The sequence below is a fragment of the Cricetulus griseus genome, chromosome 2 (genome assembly GCF_003668045.3).
Source record: "Cricetulus griseus strain 17A/GY chromosome 2, alternate assembly CriGri-PICRH-1.0, whole genome shotgun sequence".
In the NCBI taxonomy this organism is placed as follows: domain Eukaryota; kingdom Metazoa; phylum Chordata; class Mammalia; order Rodentia; family Cricetidae; genus Cricetulus; species Cricetulus griseus.
The window spans coordinates 403,701,211-403,724,705 of record NC_048595.1 but is presented as its reverse complement, the minus strand read 5'-3'; the positions used below and the strand labels follow the sequence as shown (position 1 = coordinate 403,724,705).

Genomic DNA, 23,495 nt, shown 5'->3' with positions numbered 1-23,495 from the left:
CATGCTTGTGTGCTCATCCATGCATGGCATGTGCAGTGTGGAGACAGGTATTGTGTACAGCACCCCTGCTTGTGTGCTTAGAAGCAAGGCTGCAGAGGAATAGAACAGTGCCACACAGGAAGAGGTGCCAGAATTCACTACAGATTCTGATGTATCTGACTTTTAATTTACTTGAAGTTTGGAAGCCTTTCATTGTTGCCAAAATGTCTATGATCCTCACATTCCATTTCATTACAACCTACAGTTAGTTATTCTGAAACTTACTTTTATCCTAACCACCTGTGTCTAGGATAACTTCCAGGAGGATCCCGTACAGATGTCCATGATCATCTATAACTGTCTAAAGGAAGAGAGAAAGATTTTGGAACATGCCCAAAGATTTAATCAGGTACTTTATTCTAAGCCGGTACTAACTGTTAGAATAGAAAGGTGTTGTGTATCAGAAATTACCACAGCCTCTCCTAAGTCACTGATGCATACACCTCTGACTTTATAACTTCAAGAAGTAGAGACGGTGAGATCCAGGAGTTTTCTAGAACTGTGTTTTAAGAGGCGTCATATTGTCTAGTGGAGTTGATTCCTAGTGAGATCAACAGTACTTAGTGAGGTATTTGCAGGTAGTGGTGAAGATAGCATGATGCGTTATGACTTGGCTGGGTGGGGCTGTGTCTTCAGCTCAGGTCAGGAGTGAAAGCAGGCAGAAGCATTGTGTTCTGGTAACCTTGCTGGGGGTGGGTGGCCATAGAAGGTATACTCAGAGTTCGTGAAGGCAGAAAAAGCACACCGATTCAGGTAGTATGTGGGACAGTGAATAACCACTCTACAGTTGTGACTTGAGTCACTTGGAGAATGCTGTCTACTGAAAGAGGAATCAGAGTGAGGCAGGGACAGGATGTTTGCAGGACACAGCAGGTTTGAGAGGAGAAGGAAAAATCAATAGGGACATAAGAGCTTGTTTTGAATGGGATGAAGACACTCGTTAAATGTTCAGACCTCAAACAGTGGATGAATCAGAGTTGTAATATTACTGTGTTTGGGGTCATGGTTTTACTAGTCATCATGTAGGCCTTCCTGCCAACTGGGTTCATCAGGATTTTGCAGTTGTAGCGGCATTTTCATTCCTTTCTCGAGAAGTGCTGTGGAACCACGAGAACAAGGTAGGCGGTAGCTGTGGAACCATTGTCAGATGAGTTCTAGCCAGAACATTCTAACTCTAGAAGGAAAATTCTGGGGACGCAGTAAAGCCTGTGCCTTGTGCATTTCACCAACAAATAACAAAGTGAACTGTGCCACAGTGGGGAAAGAGAACAAGCACAATGCTGGGGAAGGCCTTTCTCCCTTCTTTCATGAGCATTTGCCACATTTGTCACATTCCTGGAGAACCTGTTCTTCCCTTGATAGTTTAGTTACTATACCCTTATGACAGTGAAAAAACCTGGTGTGCTAAGAGTGTAAATATTACTTGTCCTAAAGTCAAGCTTGATGGTTCATTTGGTACCTACCCTAATTGTGTCAGCATTAGAGTGAAATCTGGCTGCCTTGACTCCTAGCAGAGAATGCCTGCCTCCCAGCTGGCATGTGTATAAGAAACCTACAGAGGAAGGTTTTATTTCTGTGGGATTCTCATGCTAGCGGCAGCATGCAATGTTGTATCAGATACACTGGCTTGGCAGAAGGACAGACTGCCCACCTTTGCACATTAGTACACCACTCTTCACGTTTGACCTCTAGCCTAGAGAAGGCATAAGGCAGCAGGGGCAATCTCTGCTCTGCCATACCAGCCCCACCCTCTGGCTAGTCAAGAGGACTTGAAGACTTGCCCACTAGTGAGCTCCTGTTAAAATGTATATGACTTGGGGAGAGGTTCATTTTAAGCCTCCCAGATGAACCTGAGGGTTGGACCCTTTGCCAAGGCCTCTTCCGGTGTGAAGGAAAGTCTCAGTATTGGGGATCAGGTGGGGTGGGGTGAGCTCAGGGAAAGTGAAAGGCACAAAATGCACCCTTACTACCATGGTCTAGTCTAACATTTCTTTGCCGTTTCCCCTTTTGCTGAGGTTAACATTTTCTTTTCGTTGTTAAACTTGTATGACATACTTAAGTAGGATAAGTAGGGTGACGAGTTTGGTATGTGTGTGAAAATAATGCCGTTTCGGGGACAGTGGGATCAATGGGATGTAGATGAAATGTCCTTATAAGTGTGCATGGCTCCAACAGGGTAAACAAGTCAAATGTGAGAATTATATAGATGCATTGACACCATAAGCGTTGTTCCCTGTTGTTCTTCTGTGTAGCTGTGCCTGTGTGTGTGTGTGTGTGTGTGTGTGTGTGTGTGTGTGTGTGTGTGTGTGTGTGTATGAGCACGTTGAAGCCAGAGGAGGACATGAGAAGTTTCCTGTTTGCACTGTAACTCTCCACCTTATTTTTTGGAGACAGGATCTCTAACTGAACCCTGGAGCTTTCCTTGGGCTTGGCTGGCTGGCTGTGACTTCTCAGGATCTGCTTGTCTCTGCCCTGGGGTTATAGGAATACTCTGACATGCCTGGGTTTTACATAGTGCTGGGTATTTGAACTCAGGTCCTCTTGCATTCACAGCAAGGGCTTTTACCCACTGAGCCATCTTCCCAGCCTACCTTACCCTCCCATTGTTTTAGAAAATATCATTTTTAGAAAAAATTTGCATTACATGTATGTAAATGTTTTGTCTGCTGCCTTTGCTGCTTTTGTGGTTGCAGTGTCCCTGAGTTGTTAAAAGCTTTAGAGTTGTCTTAATGATACTGACATTAAATGACTACCAGTGTGGTCCCAAAGAAGTAATGGGGGTAGGGCAGAGTCATGGAGGGAGGGGAGAGGGAAATCCCAGAGTCACATGAATGGATTGAAGCAAAAGGATCTTTGGTCCCCTCAGATGCCAGGCTTTTCCACTAAGCAGCATATAGCAGCAAGGCAGCTGTGAGGGAGTGTATGCCATTCTTGGCACTTCTGTCCACTCCCCTGGTCACCCAACTAGCCTTTGATAGTTTGGGAGGGGACCAGGAAGTCAGGATCCTCCAGTGACTTCTCCCTCCATTGGGTATAATGCTTTAGCTGAGCACATACAACATGGCACCCACATCTGGGGATTTGGAAGTAGATCACAGTGTATCTCCTTGGATGGGCAGGAGCTTCCTTATGGAGCTACACAAGGAAATGGCTTGTTCTGAATGGCCAGAGAAGTCTCTTTTATCACTGTTGTGATGTGACATATGGGACTGAGGATACCAGTCCTTTTCACATACTTCTGATACTGCCAGCAGTCAGAGGTCCCAAACTTCTGCTGAAATGTAAAAGAGAAAAGAAAAAAAAGAAAACTTTCTGTGGAGTGTGATAAAAATGGGACAGGAAACAGTTACAGACCAGATTTGCTTGTGGATGTCTGTATAATATCCATATGAAAACCCCAAGGAAAAGGGCATGGAACCAAGAAGGGTTTATTAGAGGTTACAAAGGTAGACTCTGTCTGGGGGATCTATTAGTATAATTCACTGTCTTACTATATATGAGGGGGAAAAAAGCCTTGCTTTTCTGCAAAGACTCCAGAAGGTTCTGATAAAATCCTGATCCCATTCTTGATAAAACATCCTATAAATAAGAATTGATGGATTTGTCATTGATGCACTAAAATATAGTCCCTTTACTCATGCCATTGTGTTCTAGGGACAACATTTCACTAAAAATTTCCAGTATATCAGAAACACAGGGTAAGGGTGGCTGCTGTTTCCACTGTGAGTTGGTACCATGTGGGTGATATTGGCCACTACAGTTATGAGGGGAAAAACAATACAAGCACAATAATTAAAGTGGATGTAGTGGTGTGCAAGCTGTCGTTCCACAACTTGGGAGAGAGGGGCAAGGGGGTTAGGAGTTCCACACGGAATGCTGAAGGCCAGCCTTGTCTGTATGAAACTATTCTAAAAAATCCAAAATCCAAGCAAAACAAAAAGCATAAGAATCAAGAACATCAAATATGAGCTTTCTCTGAGTTAAATTAATAATTTTGTGATCCCAATATAAATTGTAATCTGTTTTCTAAAGCTGTACAAAATGATTTTGAAATCCATATGAAAAATGAATATAGCAAGGAATACCTGAGAAACCAAGATGGTGAATGGGATAGCTCTGGCAGCATTGCCTGGAAACCAAGATAGTGAACGGGATAGCCCTGGCAGCATTGCCTGGAAACCAAGATAGTGAATGGGATAGCCCTGGTAGCATTGCCTGGAAACCAAGATAGTGAATGGGATAGCCCTGGTAGCATTGCTTGGAAACCAAGACAGTGAATGGGATAGCCCTGGCAGCATTGCCTGGAAACCAAGATAGTGAATGGGATAGTCCTGGCAGCATTGCCTGAGAAACCAAGATGGTGAATGGGATAATCCTGGCAGCATACTATAAACCATTCGTAATGAAACATGGCTCAGAGGGTCCACCTTAAGAGTGGGTAAATGGGAAGGAACAGGAAAACTAAGAAATAAATTCCCATAGAAATTTGTGTTATAAAGATGGTACCTTGAAGCACTGGGAAATTGTAGACCTCCCACTAAATGTAGTGAAGATTACTATGTGGTTACATTAAATGTAAGAATAAACATCCAGTGTGGTGTGGTGGTGTATACCTATAATCTCAGGACTTGTGGGGGTAGATGGCTCAGGAGTTCAAGGTCATGCTCAGTTATCGTTCAAGGCTTCTCTGGGGAAAAAGACTGTCTCAGGACAAAAACATATATTCCAAATGTTTTATAAATCTTAGGTTTTAGAAAGGACTGCTCTGGGGTACTGCTTCACCGTAGGGTAACTGTTGTAATGGTTACTATGTAGCCCAGAAAGCCAGTGGTGCTAAACTGTACATGATGCTTAATGGCTTACCATGAAGAAATGATTCATGTTTGCCCTGACTAAAACATTACCCAGTGGTTGATAAACTCAAGTGTCTAGTAATCATAACTATGTGCAATTTTATGTTGTTTTCTGTTCATTTAAAAAAGATAAAATGTAAGATATTTTAAGAGGTAATAAATGAAGAACTAGAAGCACAAGGGGAAAATTTGTTGGCTTACATCTTTCAACAGGGCCAACTTTCCTAATGTGAGGTAAAGACTAGGTAGAGTCTAAGCTGTGATGGACATGGCTTTTGTTAGGATCTCTATGAATACAGGCGCTATTTTACTACTCACAGCTAGGTCCAAAACAGTGCCTGGCATTTACCTAGCATAGCTATGATAGGTGAACAACCAGGTTTACCCAGGTGCTGATTTCTGAATCTTCTGTCAGGGTTGGTGACTCCCTCGAGAGCCCAGATCTGTATTTACTGCAGATTTTGTACTGAGCAGCAGCTCCATTAGTCCTGAATGGCAGTACCTTTTAATTTTGGTGTGCCCCTGAATCACTAGGATGGAGGTGAAATACAGTTCTGATTTAGCCACCGGATGAGGACCTGAGTTTGCATTTCCGGAAAGCTGTCAGACGAAGGTGTTGCTGGTGTAGGGAGACACTGAATCAAAGGTCGTAGGGTGACAGTTATGAGCTATATGCACACCTGGTGTGCAGAGTGTGACAAACCTGAAGTAATACTTAATGCTCCATTAAACTACACGAATTAATGGAAACTGTACAAACCCTTGATGTGAATATGCCTACACTTCTGTAACTTTAGTAGTTTGCCAGCATCTTCCAGGGCTTTGGGAAAGGAGGGTTTTTGTTGTTGTTTTGGATTCATGTATGGGGAGCCTGTAGTAAAATTTTGCAATGTCTTAGAGGTAGGCGGTCCATAGGTATGGAATTGGCTTTGGAATATAACCAGGTGAGTAAATACAGCAGAGAAAATGACGGCTATCAACAATGTGTTTTCCATTCAAGGCGCAGGCGGGGAATATTCAGAACACTGTGATGTTAGATAAACAGAAGGAGCTGGACGGCAAAGTCAGAAACGTGAAGGACCAAGTCATGGTGAGTACTGAGTGAATACATGCATGTCTCTATAAGTTCGGAAGGGAAGGCTTCAGTTTCTCTGAGTGTAAATCTAATGTAATAACTAATAAAGTTCTTCTAAAGTTCTAAACAGAAGCAAGCAGATCAGGCAGCTCCGTGCCTATGGCCTCTGCTCTGGCTTCTAAAAACTGAGCTTTTGTTTCTTCTTTGTGGTTCATGCAGTCAAGGTTGACTTTGCCCTCATTGTCCAACAAGCTAGATATTGCACTCACCAGCCCTTTGTATCTGTATTTCTCACAAAGCGTCCCTGGAGTTATGGGGCCTCCAGGGTGAACGTTACCCATCTTCTAAAGCAGTTTACTCTAGGACTCGGAAGATGAACAAAACCATTTCTTTCAAATATATCTCAACACACTGGATTAGAATGAGAGAGCAACAGCAACTTTAAGATGAGGCCCTGAGACAGTTGATGGAAGCAAATGACCAAGGGGACCCCTGTCTACCCCACGCCATATGACAGTTATTTGTGGAAAAGGCCTCCCAGCTGAGAGGTTCAGTAATGCAGTAGGTCTGGGTAACAGGAGCAGGGTCTAAACTCGGGTTTCAGACAGCATCCTTCTGAACCCCAGATTCTTGCAGCAGCTTTATTCTGTGGTCGGTTAGGGAATTGTTCCACTAAAGTAGAAATACATGACTTTAATGTGGAAATAACCAGGAAAATCCAGAGAAAGAATATGTAGAAATGTGAAAAACACGAGGCTCATCTGTAGGGTGAATATACAATTTCTTGCTCAAGCTGAGCTGTGTCAGAGTAAGAGGACTCTGTTAATCACACTAGGACTGCCCCAGTCACACAGGCACTCCTGCTTACACTAGTCACACCAGAATTGCCCAGTCACACAGGCATACCTGCTCACACTAGTCACACCAGAATTGCCCAGTCACACAGGCATACCTGCTTACACTAGTCACACCAGAATTGCCCAGTCACACAGGCATACCTGCTCACACTAGTCACACCAGAATTGCCCAGTCACACAGGCATACCTGCTTACACTAGTCACACCAGCACTGCCCCAGTCACACAGGCACGCCTTTCTTACTTCTAGGGGTAAGGTTTTCCATGAGCTCATTTTTTTCCCAAGGTATGCTGTGAGATTATTGAATCATCGAGACTGAAATGTGATAAGTGAGGGCTGGGGAGGTGATTCAGTGGGTAGAGCACTTGCTGAATAAGCATGAGGACCTGACTTCAAATCCCCAGAACCCATTTTAAAAGCTGGAGGGTGTCCAATTACATCTGTAACCCGGGTGTACTATGGTGTTACTGATATCACTGTGGCTTGTTGCCTTCCAGCCGAACTCCAGACTCAGTGAGGGACCCAGTCTCAGGGAAATGGCAGAGAGTGATAGAGTGGGATGCCCAACATTTTCCTCTGCTCCTTTGGCCTCCTCATGAGTGCATGGGCAACCACATTCATGCAGCTACACCTCCAACCCACCCACCTCCTACTCATGCAGGCACCCACTCACACATGCAAGTAAACAGAGAAATCAAAATTTAGAACCTGAACCAGGTGATGTAAGTTTGAAATTTTTACATTTTTTTTGTTTTGAGAAATCTTTTTAAATTATAAATCTCTCTCAATATTAAAATATAAGGGACCAGAAAGCTGGCACAGCAGGATAAATTACACTATCACTTAGAAATTAATTTTATTTCTGCTTTAGGCTTACTTGTAGGACACTGGGAAAGTATAGAAATACAACAAAGACTAGCAGCATTTTTTTTGAGGACTTAACACAACTAAATAAAAGTGAAAAACCAGCTTTCTGGTGGTGAAAGAATGAGGTGGGTGACTCTTACTGGAGGTTGCAGTGGAAAGGTGTCCTTACACCCACTAAGTGAAGGGGATTGAGGGCTGCAGTTTCAGAGTCACCCACCGAAATTAATGTTTCTTGGTGTAGAAGACAAAGGGCACACTTCATAAGAAGCTTCATAATAGTTGGCTTCTTGTTAAATCTAACAAGTTTGCAAGCATTCATGTCTCAGAAGAGGCACTCACTCTGAGTCACTTAGAGTTAACTTCTTCCCAGGTAGTTAAAATGAAAGTTCAAATGTTGGGAATTAAATGACCCACTATTCTCCTAAATCCATAAAAATATTCTGAAGAGATAGATCAAGATTAACTTTCCCAAGCATTCCTGACTGCATGAAACATATTATTTCTGCCCTTTGGAAGACTGTAGACAGGTCTGGTAGATTAGCTCATAGTGTGAGGATTGAACCCACTCTGATGAACACAGAACACATTTCATTCATGACATCTCATTTAGGGGTCTGAACACAGTGCTGGGAAGTAATTGTTTTCCCAATCAGGGTACTTGGGGTGTGGAGGTGATCTAGAATCAAGGTAGCTACAAAACACATGCATGGTGACAGCAGAATTGGTGGGTAAGTCCGTACCCACTTGTGTCCTTCGAAGTCTTCACTTCTGTTCTATCAGGATAAACTCATGCAGCCTCCCTGAGAAAGGTCTTGAACTCTTTGAAATAAGTATTCCTGATTTGGTGATGGGTCTAAATACTGCACAATTGTATTTAGAGTCAAGAATTAGAGCTTGACCAGGGCAGCTTGTTTCAAGCTAGTCGTCCTAGCCTCTCCTACTTGTAGCTCTGGACAGCCCACTTATTTCACTGACATACCACCAGCGCTCCTACTGTCTCATTGATCTATCTATTCAGGGACACCCCTGACACATGCCTGGCCTCAGCTGCTTTCCTTAGTTACGGAGGCAAATTCCATAACCTCATTCTTCTATGCTTAACTCCAGAACCACTTGCCTGCAGCTGCCAAGTTCTGCTGCTTTTGGGGGTTGGAACATGGCCCCCTTGTTCAATTACATCTTCACCAACTTTCTGTTTTCGATGGATTCCTCACTGCCTATGCTTGGCTGTCCCTGAACTTGCTCTGCAGACCAGGCTGGCCTCAAACTCAGAGATCTGCCAGCCTCTGCCTTAGGAGTGCTGGGATTAAAGGCATGTACCACCACACCTGGCTGTAAGCTTTTCTTTAATTCTGTTTCACAAGTTGGAAATTTAGCTGGGTGAAATCTTGCCCTGATGTCACCACTCCCTTTATTCCATTTCTTAATCTGTTTGCCTCCAAGAAAACAGGATTTAGCTCCACTCTACTTCCTGGTACCCCCTTTTCTCCTCAAATTGTTCTATGTCTTGCATTTTTCCTTGCTCAGCTTGCTCCTTTCCATTATAAATCTTCATTAGAGTTACCACTAATTACCACATGACAGAGTCTATACTAGGCTGTTTTGAGATTTCCTCTGTCGATGGAATTAATTCAAATTTCTTCACTTTAGCCTCAGGCAGACTTTTCAGATAAGGGCAAACAGCAGCCACATTCTTTACCAAAATATCACAAAAATGATCTCTAGGCCACATATTAATATTCTTTTCTTCTGAAACCTCTTGAGCCAGACCCACACAGTTCAAATAACCCTTAGCAACACTGTCATCTATGCTCCAACTAGTATGGCCCATTAAGCAGAGCTTAAAACATTCCACTGCTTTCTGAACCCAAAGTACTGGAGTCCAAATTCTTCCAAACAAACACATTGTCAGGCCTGTCATAACAATATCCCAGTCCCTGGTACCAAGTTCTGTCTTAGTTAAGGTTTCTATTGCTGTGAGGGACACCATGACCACAACAACTATTACAAAGGAAAACATTTAATTATGTGGCTTACAGTTCAGAGGTTTAGATGATTTTTCAATATTGTCATGACAGGGTATAGTGGCATTCAGGCAGACATGGTTCTGGAGAAGGAGCTGAGAGTTCTACATCTTACAGGCAACAGGAAGTGGACTGGGCATGGCTTGAGTGTTTATGAGACCTCAAAGCCCTCCTCCACAGTGATACACTTCCTCCCACAAGATCACACCTACTCCAACAAGGCCATAACTTGTGCCTTGGCACAATAGTGCCACTCCCTTTGGGGGGGCATTTTCTTTCAAACCAGAACAAGCAGGGTGTTACATTATAATATGTACAGTTCAATGTAGCAGATGTCCAGGATGGCATGTTATAATATGTACAGTTCTTTCTATTTGCCAGAGGAACCAGAATGCCATGTTATAATATGTACAGTGTAATGTATCATAGGGGCCAGAATGATGTTATAATATGTACAGTTCAATGTACCAGAGGGGCCAGGAGGCCATGTTATAATATGTTCTAATCAACTTTCCAGGTATCTCAGTGTATATCATTCAAAACGTAGAAAAAGTCCGATGCTAAAGCCACTTTCCTGGATTTTGTTTCCTTTCTCATCTGATGGTTCTGTCAATGAGGGATATACCAGGGCTCGCCTCTCCTTGCATCGTGTTCAGCTGGAAGCTACAGGCTTATTCCACCCATCTGAAAAATGTCATTACATTTTTATTATTGAGATATTTTGTGTAGAAGATTAAAGTTCTGTAAGACTGGCTCCTCTTTCAGGGTGGTAGAAAACTTATTTATATCTCTATTTGCAGTGCATAGAACATGAAATCAAGACGCTAGAAGATTTACAAGATGAATATGACTTTAAGTGCAAAACCTCGCAGAACAGAGGTAAGAATTAAAACAGTATCTGTTGGCTGTGTTTCTCCCCTGTCTATGGTTGTGAACATTTGCCAGATGTTTTCTGATTGGTTGACTGCCTTGGGCTTCTTGATGACTCGGGCCAATATGTTTTAAAGCTCAGTTCTGCTGACAGTTTGGGCCAGATATTTTTCTTTGCAGCACTGTCTCATGCTGTATAGTTTGTTTAGCAGCATCTGTGATTCAATCACCAGATGCTCATAGTACTACCCACCAACCCCCAGTAGTGACAATCAAAATTGCTCCCAGGCATTGTCAGATGTTTTAAGGGAGGAGGACAAAATATTTGTTGGCAAAGATAGAATGGTACACAAATGGAGTTTTTTTATCCTAACACCCATAGACACTGCCATAGTGTAGCATTTCTCAAATGTGACAGCAACATCACTAAAAGGACCCCAGAAGGCCAGTCTACAGAACACAGTACCCTAGTAATCGTCTGGTCAATAGGGAGAGATTATTAGTGTAGCTGGGAGAAGATGAGTGGGGAAAAGGAACCTTAGCTGTTAGTCCACTTCTCCCTCAAGGCCACAGATGTGCTTTGTATGAACACTTATGTGAAGTTTTGCACTTTTTTGTTATAATCATTTAAGCAATATTTGGATCATGACATAAATAATAGATTTCCAATTTTACATGGAAATTTATGGTTTTCTAGTTCATGTGGGTACTTGGGCTGAGACCTGGTACTTGGTTAAGAGTGAAAGATTTTAACAGTTTTTATACTTAGAATATTTTTTTCTCATTTTTTTTCAGTAATTTTTATCATGTATCTTTCCCTGTGAGAAAACACTCTTAACAAGAGCAGCTTAGGGGCCTGGAGAGATGGCTTAGTGGTTAAGAGCACTAGCTGCTCTTCCAAAGGACCAGGGTTCAATTCCCAGCATCCACATAGCAGCTCACAACTGTCTGTAACTCCAGTTCCAAGGCATCTGACACCTTTACACCAATGCACATAAAATAAAGTTAAATAAATTATTTTAAAAAAAAAACAAGAGCAGCTTATGGGAGAAGGGTTCTGTTTTAGCTTACAGTTCAAGATACAGTTCTTTATAGAGGGGTAGTCAGACAGCTTGGAGCAGCTGTCACATTGCATCTACAAGTAGGCAGCAGAGAGAGACAAATGTATGCAGTAGTTAAGTTCCCTCTCTCCATTATACAGTCCAGGATCCCTGCCCAGGGACCAGTCTGCCCACAGTCCAGGTGGGTTTGCAGTCAACATAATCACTAATCCCTCACAGGCTCGCCAGGAGCCTTTTCCCATTTGATTCTAGATTCTGTCGAATTCACACAATAGTCAGACTTTGCATTTTACCATGTTTTTCCTAAATGTCTGTGAATCTTGGCTTTAGTTGATTTATCTGCTTGCACATTTATACTCCTGTCCCTTCATTCACAGAAAGTGAAGCCAACGGTGTGGCAAAGAATGACCAAAAGCAAGAACAGCTGCTGCTCCACAAGATGTTTCTAATGCTTGACAATAAAAGAAAGGTAGCAACTGCTTCCCAGTTTAAAAGAGAAAAGAAATTTCATTCTTTAATTGCATTTTATGTAGTGTGGTGGGTGGAGACTAAAGGACAACTTGCAGGAGTCACTCCTGTCCTCCCACTCTGTGAGTCCTGGGAATCAAGCGTGGACTTGGCAAGCACCTTCCCCTGCTGAGGCAGCCCACCGGCCTGGAAAAATTATATCTATTACCACTTTGCTTAGAATGAAGAGAGACATGCTTTGCTTAAAACAAATCTTTCCAAGTTCAGTAGTTACAAATGCATTTATTTCCCCCTTGCTTCTTCCTTTTCCTCTAGGAAATCGTTCACAAAATAAGAGAGTTGTTGAATGCCATCGAGCTCACACAGAACAACCTGATTAATGATGAGTTAGTGGAGTGGAAGCGAAGACAGCAGAGTGCCTGTATCGGGGGACCACCCAACGCGTGCCTTGACCAGCTGCAAAGCTGGTAAGATTTTCCTGCAGCAGAATATTGTTGCACCTGGGAGTTGAATGGACCCCATCAACACTGCACTGGAGACTTTATGCAGCTCAGCTCCTTGTGCTAGAACATTTGGGAAAGGCTGTTGCCACATGTTCAGCCACATCTGTTTGGTTTGGACATGCATCATCTGACTGTACCAAGACCCAAGTGACATAATTGTTACCTACCCCATTTACCAACTCGAGACCTGATACTTACTAAAAGCGAAATATCTTAAGGGATTTTCCATCCCTAAATGAAATAATAGTTTCTTATGGGCCATCCATTCAGTCATCATCCAATAAATACCCTGTGATATGTTGACTGGATGGTAAGCACTGTTCTGGGACTTGGACACCCAAAGAAGATTGGTGTCTGGGGCTTTCCCCTCAGAGCTTTGCACTGACTGAGAGTGAAGGTATACTTTAGGGGGATGAGTCGCTTCGTTCCAGCAAGAGACTCATGTGATGGAGGAATAGAAGTGAGGGCATGCAAACTGGCCTGCTGGCTGGCTGGAGAAGGGACAGAGATGGGCCATGGCAGCAAAAGGTACTACTGCTGACTCTGGACAATCTCACCACTTCTTGAACCGGCACCGATCTGCTGGCCTTGAAAGCAAAGCAGGATTCTCCCTTACATAGGATCTGCATTATCTCTGCTTCATTGTTTAGAAAGGTCACCCTGGCAGCAGGCTGGAGGACAGAATAGAGACAGAAGTCCATCAGTCAATTTACTACTGGTCTGTTATTGTGGTTCAAGGGAAAGCCTTCGAGAACTGCTGAGGATGGAGCAGAGGGATCCTGGAATGAAATCGAGGGGATGGAGGTCTAAGATAGTCACTAGGCACCCCAGGGCCAGAGGTCTAGTGGGGTTATTGTTTTGAGATTGAACTATTTTTTAAGTTAAAATTAAGTTAAAATTTTTCTTTATCTATAAATTGTCCGTATATATCCTAAATTGCTTATGGGTAGAGAAGAAATCCCCAACCCTACTTGGCCCTTGTACTTTGAGGCTACTGCTCCCTAGGCCCTTAGCTGGTCAGCCCTGGGCTCTCTGGAACATGGTGGCTGCCATAAGTCACAAAGCCTCTTTCAGTGGCCCTGACTCTCAGTATGTAGATTGCCACTTTCTCTGTGAGGCACCATTTGAAGGGGTCCGGGAGACTGGGCAGACTCTCTTCAGCAAAGCACCCAGACACCGTTGTACTTTCTCATGTCATGATGAGGAGCCTCCTGGTGATGAGGGTCCCAGCCGCCAGGAGAAGTATGTATTTTCAGTGAGGAGAAGGCGTTTCTCAAAGACTTTCTACTCTGGTCCTCTGAATAGCTTAGCACTCCCGCATACCTGTCTAGAAGCTGTGACATTAGCAATTGACCATCAGGAAGGAGAAGCCCAAGAGCAGTCACTTGCTTCCTCCTTACTCAGGCTTGTGGGTGTGGCCTGTGCCACTTCTCCTTTCTGTCCTCTCCACTCCTAGGCTGCCCCAACCCCAGCCCCTCATAGTGTCCCTAGGAGGCCTTGCAGTGTCAGCCTCCATGAAAGCGCATCAGTGGCTCCTCAGTGCCTTGTGTCACCTGAAGGCATCTGCTTTGCTGGTCCTCTGTCTGTCCTCCATGCTCTACCTTTTTGAAATCCTAGATACTTAGAAGTTAGAGATCATCTGGAGCCCTGCCTTGCCCTGGTAGACTTGCTTTGTATAGCGGTCTTAGGGTTTCTATTGCTGTGATTTAAAAACATGACTAAAAGCAACTTGAGGAGGAAAGGGTTTATTTCAGCTTAGAACTCTCAGCTCACACTCCATCATTGAGGGAAGTCAGGGCAGGAACCCAAAGCAGGAATCTGGACTCAGGAAGCCATATAGAGGTTTGCTCCTCTTGGCTTGTCAGCCTGCTTTTTATTCACCCCAGGATAACCTGCCCAGGGTTGGTACCATCCACAGTGGTCTGGGTCCTCCACATCAGTCATTAATTGAGAAAATGCATACCGGCTTGCCTAGGCAGTCTGATGGAGGCTCTCTTTCAATTGAGGTTCCTTTCCCAGAAAACTATAGCTTGTGTCAAGTTCACAAAACATCCAGGACAGTGGCTCTCAGAACCATGTTGTAATTCTTCAGTTCATGCTAGTCTTTACAAGCCACTGAGCTTAATGCTACCCCAGGCCTCCATCTCCCATGTCTCCCTGAGTGTGAAGTATGTACCACATGTTGATTCTGCAATTGTCTTTAAGCCAGGATGCTTTGGGACTGTGGCTCACTGAGACTCATGTCTTGTACCTTCCCAGGTTCACCATTGTTGCAGAGAGTCTGCAGCAGGTCCGTCAGCAGCTTAAAAAGCTGGAGGAGTTGGAACAGAAATTCACATATGAACCGGACCCTATTACAAAAAACAAGCAGGTGTTATCAGATCGTACCTTTGTCCTCTTCCAGCAGCTCATTCAGAGGTAAGCCCAGGAGGCTTGGCTTTATCCAGAACACCTATGGCCATTCAGACAGTTGGGAAGGGTTTGATGGGCTGTGCAAGTTTTTAATGGCACTCGATTCTTCCTGAATGCGTGGCTTGTGCCAGTGCCTCTTCCTTATTTTGGCTTCCTAGAGGAAGTGTGGTAATTTTTACTCCTTCTGCCCCTCAGCCAGTCCATATGTCTAGCCCAGCAAGTCTGACCTCTGAATGCCTGTCTTCTTCTCACCGTATGCCAGGCTCCCGTATCCAGTCTTCTAATCTCCCACAGCAGCCTCCCAACCAGCCCTTCGCAGCCTTTCTTCCTAGGCTCTGAGACCCACAGCTGGCTTTTGGTCTGGTCCTTCATTACCTGCTAGCCACATGGATCCCTCAGGCTACACCTTCATGGCCCCTTTTCCCAGTGACCTGGAGGCCACTCCACACTTAGAGCAGACAGTACTTTTCTTACCCAGTTTGTCAGACTCCCAAAATATTTTTCAGTGCTCCAATGTTTTCAGCCCTTCAATTTTTCCATCTATTTCCTCTTTGGTAAAAAAGTCATTTTTTTAACTGCTTTAACTTTTATAGAAATGCTAATTTATCTATACTTTGTTGAATGTTGACAGCTCATTTGTGGTGGAACGGCAGCCCTGTATGCCAACTCATCCTCAGAGGCCACTGGTTTTGAAGACTGGGGTACAGTTCACTGTAAAGTTGAGGTAATGAAGACATAGTCCCATATGCTGCCTGTCCCAGAATTTATGTCTGTCTCCCCCCTTTTTTTAAACCCTGACTTGATTTAGATTATAATCCTCCTGCCTCAGCTTTCTAAGTGGTGGGATAATAGGTATGTGTACCGCCACATCTAGCCTTTTAATTTTCTTTTATAAAATGGTTATATAGAGTGCTCCAGAGAAAACAGTTTTCTAATAGGCATTTTAATATGAACTCTTACTTTGAAGAGCCAAGGATTATGCTCAAACTATAACTAGTATAGTTGCATATATACACATGTACCTGATTTTTTCTAATTTTAAGAGGAACTTAGAATTTCAGAAATGTGTATAACACGCAATTAAAGTTCCCAGAAGCCTTCCCTGTGATAAGCAGAGGCTCATAATGGAGCTTTATGACTCCCAGATAGACACTGAAATAGTGTGTGAGTGTAGATTATGGCATGTACAGTTTTCTGTGAGTGAATTCATGTCCTTCACCAGGCTGAATCAGTGGTCTATGATCTAATATATGTGGACATCTGCAGTAAACATTCCATGTCTATTCTGCTATAATTTTGTCCATAAACATAAAAACATGTGTGCGTGTTTCACATACAAAAGTGTGTGTAAATATATGGCATGCAGCAATTCAGTTGTTAAAACTAGGATTATATTTGAATGTCACCTGCTTTACTCCTTGCTGCAGTTGTAGAGATGCTCTATACATCTAGGGAGTGGCTGCACTCAACAAGTTTTGCTCTGGGGATGAGCAACTAGACACTGCAGAGCTGGCTTGTCTTCTGCAGGTTGCTGCTGTGTGTACATAGGAGCTGTTTCTTTGGCAGGCAGTGTTACAGCAGCCCACATAAGCACCAGTGAAACCTAGAACTCATAACTGGTAGGAAAGAGGAAACTCCCCATCACCTGCTCCCCATCAGAGGCTGCAAGCCCCTCCCCACCACCACAGTCTCTAGCTATCAGAGCAGAGTACATGGAGTCTTAATCTACTCTCTCTTCTACACCACCAGTATTCGGGTGCCGTCCTGCTGTTTTCTGGTTATGGGTAGTAGTTGTAATTTAATTTCTTGGTGGTGCTTTATATTTTCTCCCAATAGCACAGGAAATTAAATACAAGTTTTGTAAGGACTGATGTTTACTTTTTTGCCCATATAGTATTGATCAAAAGTGGGCAGTTGGGTTAGAACTGTGTTGGTGGGTTACATACGAAAGCACTGCTTTCATTAACTTTTGTTAGAAGGTAAAGTCGGTGTTGTGTTCCGTTAGAGTTTAGTATTAGAATTTTTCCCAGAATTGTCAGCCAGGAATGGATTCTACAGATATACATAAGAAGAAAAGCCAAATATATATATACAAACTTGTCAGTTCATTGTAATAGCCCTAATCTAAAAGTGAAGAGAGTGGTTTACATAAATGCTTACAGTTGGGGAATTTGCTTAATAAATAAATTTTTGTCGATAGTTTATTTTTTTAAGGTAATGACTATTATTTTTTTTCCAGACTGCTGGTGAAATTACAAGAGCTGAATTATAATTTGAAAGTGAAAGTCTCATTTGATAAGTAAGATTTCTTTAATCTCATCTAAGATACTATTTTACATGCTGGTTTTGTTAACCTCCCTATCAAATAAACAGATCTGAAATTCTTCCCAGGACTCAGGGCTGAACTGCATGCAGGTCCTGAGACTGGCCAGTGAGGAGAGGCTACCCCAGGGCCATTCGTCACAGGCCTTCCTAGGAGACTTAAATCACTGGCTCCTTTTCTGAGGGCTGAGAGCTTTGCCTAGAGAAGGTACTTTCCTGACTAGAATAAACAAAAGCACAGAGGAGAGGATATTGCCATCCTCAGGTCTAAAGTAGTTGGACTTTGCACATCATACCTGTTAGGCCAGCTGCAGAGAAGAGGCCCTTAGTGCAGCACACACCCAAAGATCCAGACTTCGGTCTGTAGCAGTTGGGAGGCTGTCTCTGGAGTGACTATCTGGGGCTGGGATGAAGTGATGCTGTGGAGCCTGCTGCATTCACTTCTGTCTCCTCCGGCAGGGGTGGGAACCTAGCAATGGGCGGGATCTTTTATGGCAGGCCAAGTGAAGGAGCCTCATCCTGCTTACCCTCAGTTCCTACATCTCAGTTAGCGCTGACCTACCCACACCACTTACATTTAAGAAACACTCTCCCCATCCCATACACCTGTTACGATAAATCTTTCTGCCATAAGCGGCCCAGCCCCACCGCCACGTGGTGCCTACCTGAGTTAGGGCCCAAATTAATACACAGAAACTTGTATTAGGTACAATGCTGCTTGGCCAATGACTAGAATTCTCATCTGGGCGTGGTCAGACACACCTGTAGCCAGCCCCTAAGCAGGCATGGCTACAGCTTCTCCTACAGACACCCACTGCTTTTGTGAGACTGTGTTATGTGCTGGTTTAGCTTGTTTCAAAATGATTTATTATGGTTCATTCAAACCAGCTTCCTCTGGCTTTCTGTTTCTTCCCAACCCATTAAGAGTATTCTTCATTGTGCTGTGTCTTTCCCTTCCCTGTGGTCATCCTTGGTTCTTCTGTGTATCACACACCCTGCTGTAGTTCAGTTCTCTTTCTTGTGTGCCTCTCATCTTTTCTGTTCCAGCTCTGCTTTTTCTTCTGAGACTTCACATGACAGCTTTGTAGCACAAAGCTTTTTTTACACAGAGGAGGAAATAAATTCCTTTTGTAGAATTTTTATTCTTCTGTGTATTCTGTTAGTTTTTGCTGTGTAGCAAATCATCCCCAAAATTCAGTGGCTTGAAACGTCAAAGCTTATTATTGCTCACATTATATAAGCTGTAAGTAGTCCTTTGGTAGCTCGATTGGGACTGGCTGTTCTGGCATGGCCTCCCTACCTATCTGGGGTCTCAGTGAGTGGGACTGGCTGTTCTGGCATGGCCTCCTTCCTATCTGGGATTCAGCTGGAATTACTTCTGGGTTCATCTTCATGGACCTGACCTTTCTACATGATGGCAAGCATCAAGACCTGTGGAGGTTCACTTGGAATGTGCATAGTCCATTGCCTTCCCTCCTGTTGCTTGAAGCTAGTCCAGGCCCCCTGAGATGCTGGGGTGCTTCCTGAAGCCCGTCACACACCCTGCTGTAGTTCAGTTCTCTTTCTTGTGTGCCTCTCATCTTTTCTGTTCCAGCTCTGCTTTTTCTTCTGAGACTTCACATGACAGCTTTGTAGCACAAAGCTTTTTCTACACAGAGGAGGAAATAAATTCCTTTTGTAGAACTTTTTATTCCTAAAAACACTGACCTCCTAGCTGAGATGGAAAGGGTAGTGAACTTTTGGGAGTGAACTGTACATACATATACTACTGATACGTGCTGTTTGGTGAGAACATGACTAGCTTAGTCCTTGTTGTGTTGCTATAACAAAATACTTGACCTGGGTACTTTATGAGGAAGTGAGGTTTATTTATCTCACATTTCTGGGGTCTAGGAGACTCAAGATCTGGTGGCAGGAAACTGACAAGGGCCTTGTGGATGACATCACTCGGCAGAATTGCCTGTGACAGTCACATAGAAGAAGCAAGTTGGGAAAGCCACTTGTCCTTACAAAGTCCAATCCTGTCCCACAATGCAAACTCTAGTCCCCTGGGGCCTGGTGACCTAACCCCCTCTCTTCAGGACCTAACACTAGCACTCATCTTGATTCCCCTCAGTGGGGACCAAGCCGTTAGTAATGGTCTCTGTAGCAGAGCAGAGCATGATGGGAATCACTGGATTTGTATTTATATGAACTCTCCCATGGTTCTGACTTCAGGTTTTAGGGGACTCCTCAAGTGAGGCTCTGAGCTTAGTTGGCAGCACTGAAAGAGATAGGGGGAAAAATTTAACCTCAGGCTTAAAACTTTAACTGTCCTATTTCCCCAGGTGGTGAAGTACCTTGGTATTTTCTCGAGATCATTCAAAACAATAGAGAATAATAAGATAAAGATTGGTCACTTTGGAATGTCCTCTCAATTTCCGAGGCAGTGGAGCATTGCCGTCTATAGATTGCTGGTGCTTGCTCAGAGGGAGTATGTGATACGCAGAGGGTTTAAGATGTGCAGTAGTTTATTGAGTTCCTCATACTTGTTAACAGGTCTCTCCCCTCAGTGTGTTGTGGTTTAGGACTGATAGCAGGCTGTATGGGAGAGAAGTGCAAGGCAGATGACTTGCTTGCCTGTGATCATCCGGTGTTACTTGGCCTCACTGATGGGAGTACGAAGGGGATGAACGAACAAAAGACAGGGGAACTGCAAGCATAGAATATTCATTATTTTGTTATTTTGTATGTATTTTATATTCTTTCAAGACCAATTGTGCTCCATCAGCACAGGCTGTCCTGGAACCTATGGTCTTCCTGCCTCTGACTTCTGCCTGCCACCACCCCTGCTCATAGATTTCTTTCTTCCTCTCCTCTCCTCTCCTCTCCCCTCCCCTCCCCTCCCCTCTTCTCCTCTCCTCTCCTCTCCTCTCCTCTCCTCTCCTCTCTCCTCTTCTCTCCTCTCCTCTCCTCTCCTCTCCTCCCCTCTCTTCTCCTCCCTTCTCTTCCCCTCCCCTCCCCTCCCCTCGCCTTTTTCCCTGTTTTAGAGGAAGAAGACACACTCACTGAGTAAGCTGTAAGAGGGCAGTGGGCTGGGAAGTAACTACAGTACCACCTGCAGCAGCCTGTGCATTGACTTTTATCTTCTATTTATACATCTGTGTAACCATATGCATCTATTTTGTATCAATTAAAATTTATTTCAAATTTACATGTTTTTGTTTTTGTTTCTTTACAGAGATGTGAACGAGAAAAACACAGTGAAAGGGTAGGTGAGACATCTTCATTGTATTTTGCTGACTTGTTTGTCTAGTAGTTTGAAGCATTTTGAGGATTTGTGTCTTGCGTTGTATAGATTCCGGAAGTTCAACATTTTGGGCACACACACAAAAGTGATGAACATGGAAGAGTCCACCAACGGAAGTCTGGCAGCCGAGTTTCGACACCTGGTAGGCAGAGCACTTTGTGGTCTTAAAGTTTCCTCTGGTTTTTTTGAATTCTTATAAGTGTGGTGGTCCCTAGACTTTCCCTACTGTAGCACCCTGGTCCCTTGTCCATATCCCATGTCTCCTTGCTGTGTTTTTTTGACAGGCTCTCCCTAGAAACACTCTTGGGGCTGTGCTGATCTCAGTAAAGTGCTTCATAAACTGGCATACATATTAATTATATAAGCACTCACCATCTCTGTCTGTGAGCCATTGCCATGGCTCCTTTAGTGTCCTCCAGGAAACCATTCCCATGTTCCTCATCACTTCTCCCACCTTCCAAGTATGTAGCAGCTTGCCTACTACTGTTGCAAGAGGAAGCCCCAGTCCACTGATGGAGAAAGGCAGTACTTCCCTTCTGCCTCCATGAACCCAGTCCTGGGACTGAGCCTGAAGGGAGGTTAATGGCACCTTCTTTACTGGGTATCAGCATGTGAGCCACAGACCTCTTAGCTAGGGAGCTACATGTGAGGAGAAAGCCTCTGTCCAGCTTGGGTATCCATGAGTATCCAGAATTTCAACGTAGATCTTCAATCAAACAAATCTCATCTAACATGGACTAGACATAACTCATTAGAGACTTTCCCTGTACTGGCATTTTTTTTCCACAGGGCCCCCACATGACTACCATCGTCCCATTTCAGCAGGAAGTAACCTAGAAGATGCTATGCCCCCGTTCCCCATTATTGTGTATTAGGGTAGTGTAAGCCTAGTTAAGAATGACCTTCTTATTGTTTAGAGTTGGGATTGGAAGAAGGTGTTCAAGTTAGACACTTTTTCCACATGACTTTAAGACTTAGCTAGAATAGACATAGGATGTACCATAGCAGATTATTGTATCTTCTTGTATTTCACCCTTATGATTGTTAGTTTTGGATATTTTACACTATTAAGTTTTAATCCTCTTTTAGACTAAAAGGGGAATTGTAGGGAGTCACCCTAGCCCCACCCAATAGTCCTGGGGCAGGTACCAGGTGGACCCGGGGACTCGCTCAGAAGGGCGTGGTGAAGGAAAGCCGGGGTGACGTAAGGGAGCTTCTTAAGGGGCTGCACGTGGGGAGGCTGGCCCCTTTTTGTTCTGGCCGCGCTGGCTGGGTTCTATAACCTAGCTCTGGCCTGTGTTTTACCTTGTTGTCTTCTGGAATAAAGAGACCTTAATCTTTACACCTCAAGGATTTAAGTGTGAACTAAGTCTGCCTGGGGTGCGGGGCCTAGCCTGGAAGACGGAGTGGGCCTAGGGCTCTGAGCCTAGCCTGGGAGACTGAGTGAGCCTGGGGCACCAAACCTACCTTGGGAGATTGAGTTGGGCTAGGGCTCTGAGCCTAGCCTGGGAGAATGAGTGGGCCTGGGGCACCAAACTGAGCCTGGGAGATTGCCAAAGCAGGCAAGGAACTGCCTCGTGAGCCGGGGCCATGAAAGAACTGCTGAAGGTGCTTGATGTACCTTGGGTCTAAGGCAGCATCTCTCTTAGTGTGCCCACATCCCACCAGGCTGTTGGAAGAGTCACTTCCCTCTTCTTTGAACATGATCTTTCAAGTCCTGACTCAGGGCCAATTTGTGAATAAAGATATCGACTGTGATGATTAACTTACCTTTTGTTTCTTCTTTTATAGCAATTGAAAGAACAGAAAAATGCTGGCAACAGAACTAATGAGGTAAGCATCTCTGGGTTGTGAGTGGGTCTGATGTGTTTGGAGGGGGCACATCACACAGGTCCTCAGACCTGACAGGGTGTCTTTGGGGATAGTGAAATGCCATGCCTTTGTACTTTTTGGGTGGAAGGCAGTTTAACCCACAGTCTCATTGGACCCACAAAGACAGCCAACTGGATGGTGCATGATGGACGTTTACATTGTCCATATCTGTGTGAAGAAATGGAGACCCAGAAGTTAGCATAATTTAGCTAAGAATACACAAAAAATCTGGAGTGAGAGACTGAGCATGCCTGTCTTAATTATGTTTACTATGATAACATATGATGTTTCGTGCATGATGAAACACCATGAACTAAATGCAAGTTGGAGAAGAAAGGATTTATTTGGTTTACACTTCCACATTGTTGTCCATCACTGAAGGAAGTCGGGACAGGAACTCAAAATGGACAGGAACGTGGAGACAGGAACTGATGCAGAGGCCATGGAGGAGTGCTGCTTGTTCCCTGTGGCTTGCTCAGTCTGCTTTCTTATAGAACCCAGGACCACCAGCCCAGGGATGGCACCACCCACCATGGACTGGGCCCTTCCCCATTATCATTAATTAAGAAAGTGCCCTACACCCAGACCTTATGTAGGCTTTTTCTCAATTGAAGTTCCCTCCTCTCAGATGACTATAGCTTGCATCAGGTTGATATAAAATTAGCCAGCACAGTGGCTGATACTGAAGACCTAGTGTTGCAGAGGGTTCCCTGCCACTGTGTCTCCTACACAATAGCATTGCCTTGTCACAGATCCATTTTGACAACCTGGGCCTTAGAAGTTATGTTTGTGATGATTGAAAAATGAGAGACAGTTGGGCGTAGTGATGCACACCTTTAATCCCAGCACTCGGGAGGCAGAGGCAGGTGGATCTCTGTGAGTTGGAGGCCAGCCTGGTCTGTGAAGGGAGATCCAGGACAGCCAGGGTTGTTACACAGGGAAACACTGTCTCAAAACAACAGAAAGAAAAGAAAAGAGAAGGG

The 23,495-nt window shown here is 44.1% G+C and overlaps 1 protein-coding gene across 2 annotated transcripts in view; it reads left to right on the top strand.

The window, feature by feature from the left end:
* Positions 1 to 23,495, top strand: part of Stat1 (signal transducer and activator of transcription 1) — a 43,987-nt gene that overhangs the window by 6,123 nt on the left and 14,369 nt on the right. For both annotated transcript variants that reach the window (XM_027396857.2, XM_035440946.1), the window contains exons 5-15: positions 290 to 388; positions 5,893 to 5,982; positions 10,516 to 10,594; positions 12,024 to 12,115; positions 12,430 to 12,581; positions 14,877 to 15,035; positions 15,661 to 15,753; positions 17,269 to 17,328; positions 20,572 to 20,601; positions 20,689 to 20,782; positions 22,432 to 22,473. In XM_027396857.2, coding sequence (XP_027252658.1) covers positions 290 to 388; positions 5,893 to 5,982; positions 10,516 to 10,594; positions 12,024 to 12,115; positions 12,430 to 12,581; positions 14,877 to 15,035; positions 15,661 to 15,753; positions 17,269 to 17,328; positions 20,572 to 20,601; positions 20,689 to 20,782; positions 22,432 to 22,473 — 990 coding nt within the window. The remainder of the gene's footprint in view (positions 1 to 289; positions 389 to 5,892; positions 5,983 to 10,515; positions 10,595 to 12,023; positions 12,116 to 12,429; positions 12,582 to 14,876; positions 15,036 to 15,660; positions 15,754 to 17,268; positions 17,329 to 20,571; positions 20,602 to 20,688; positions 20,783 to 22,431; positions 22,474 to 23,495) is intronic.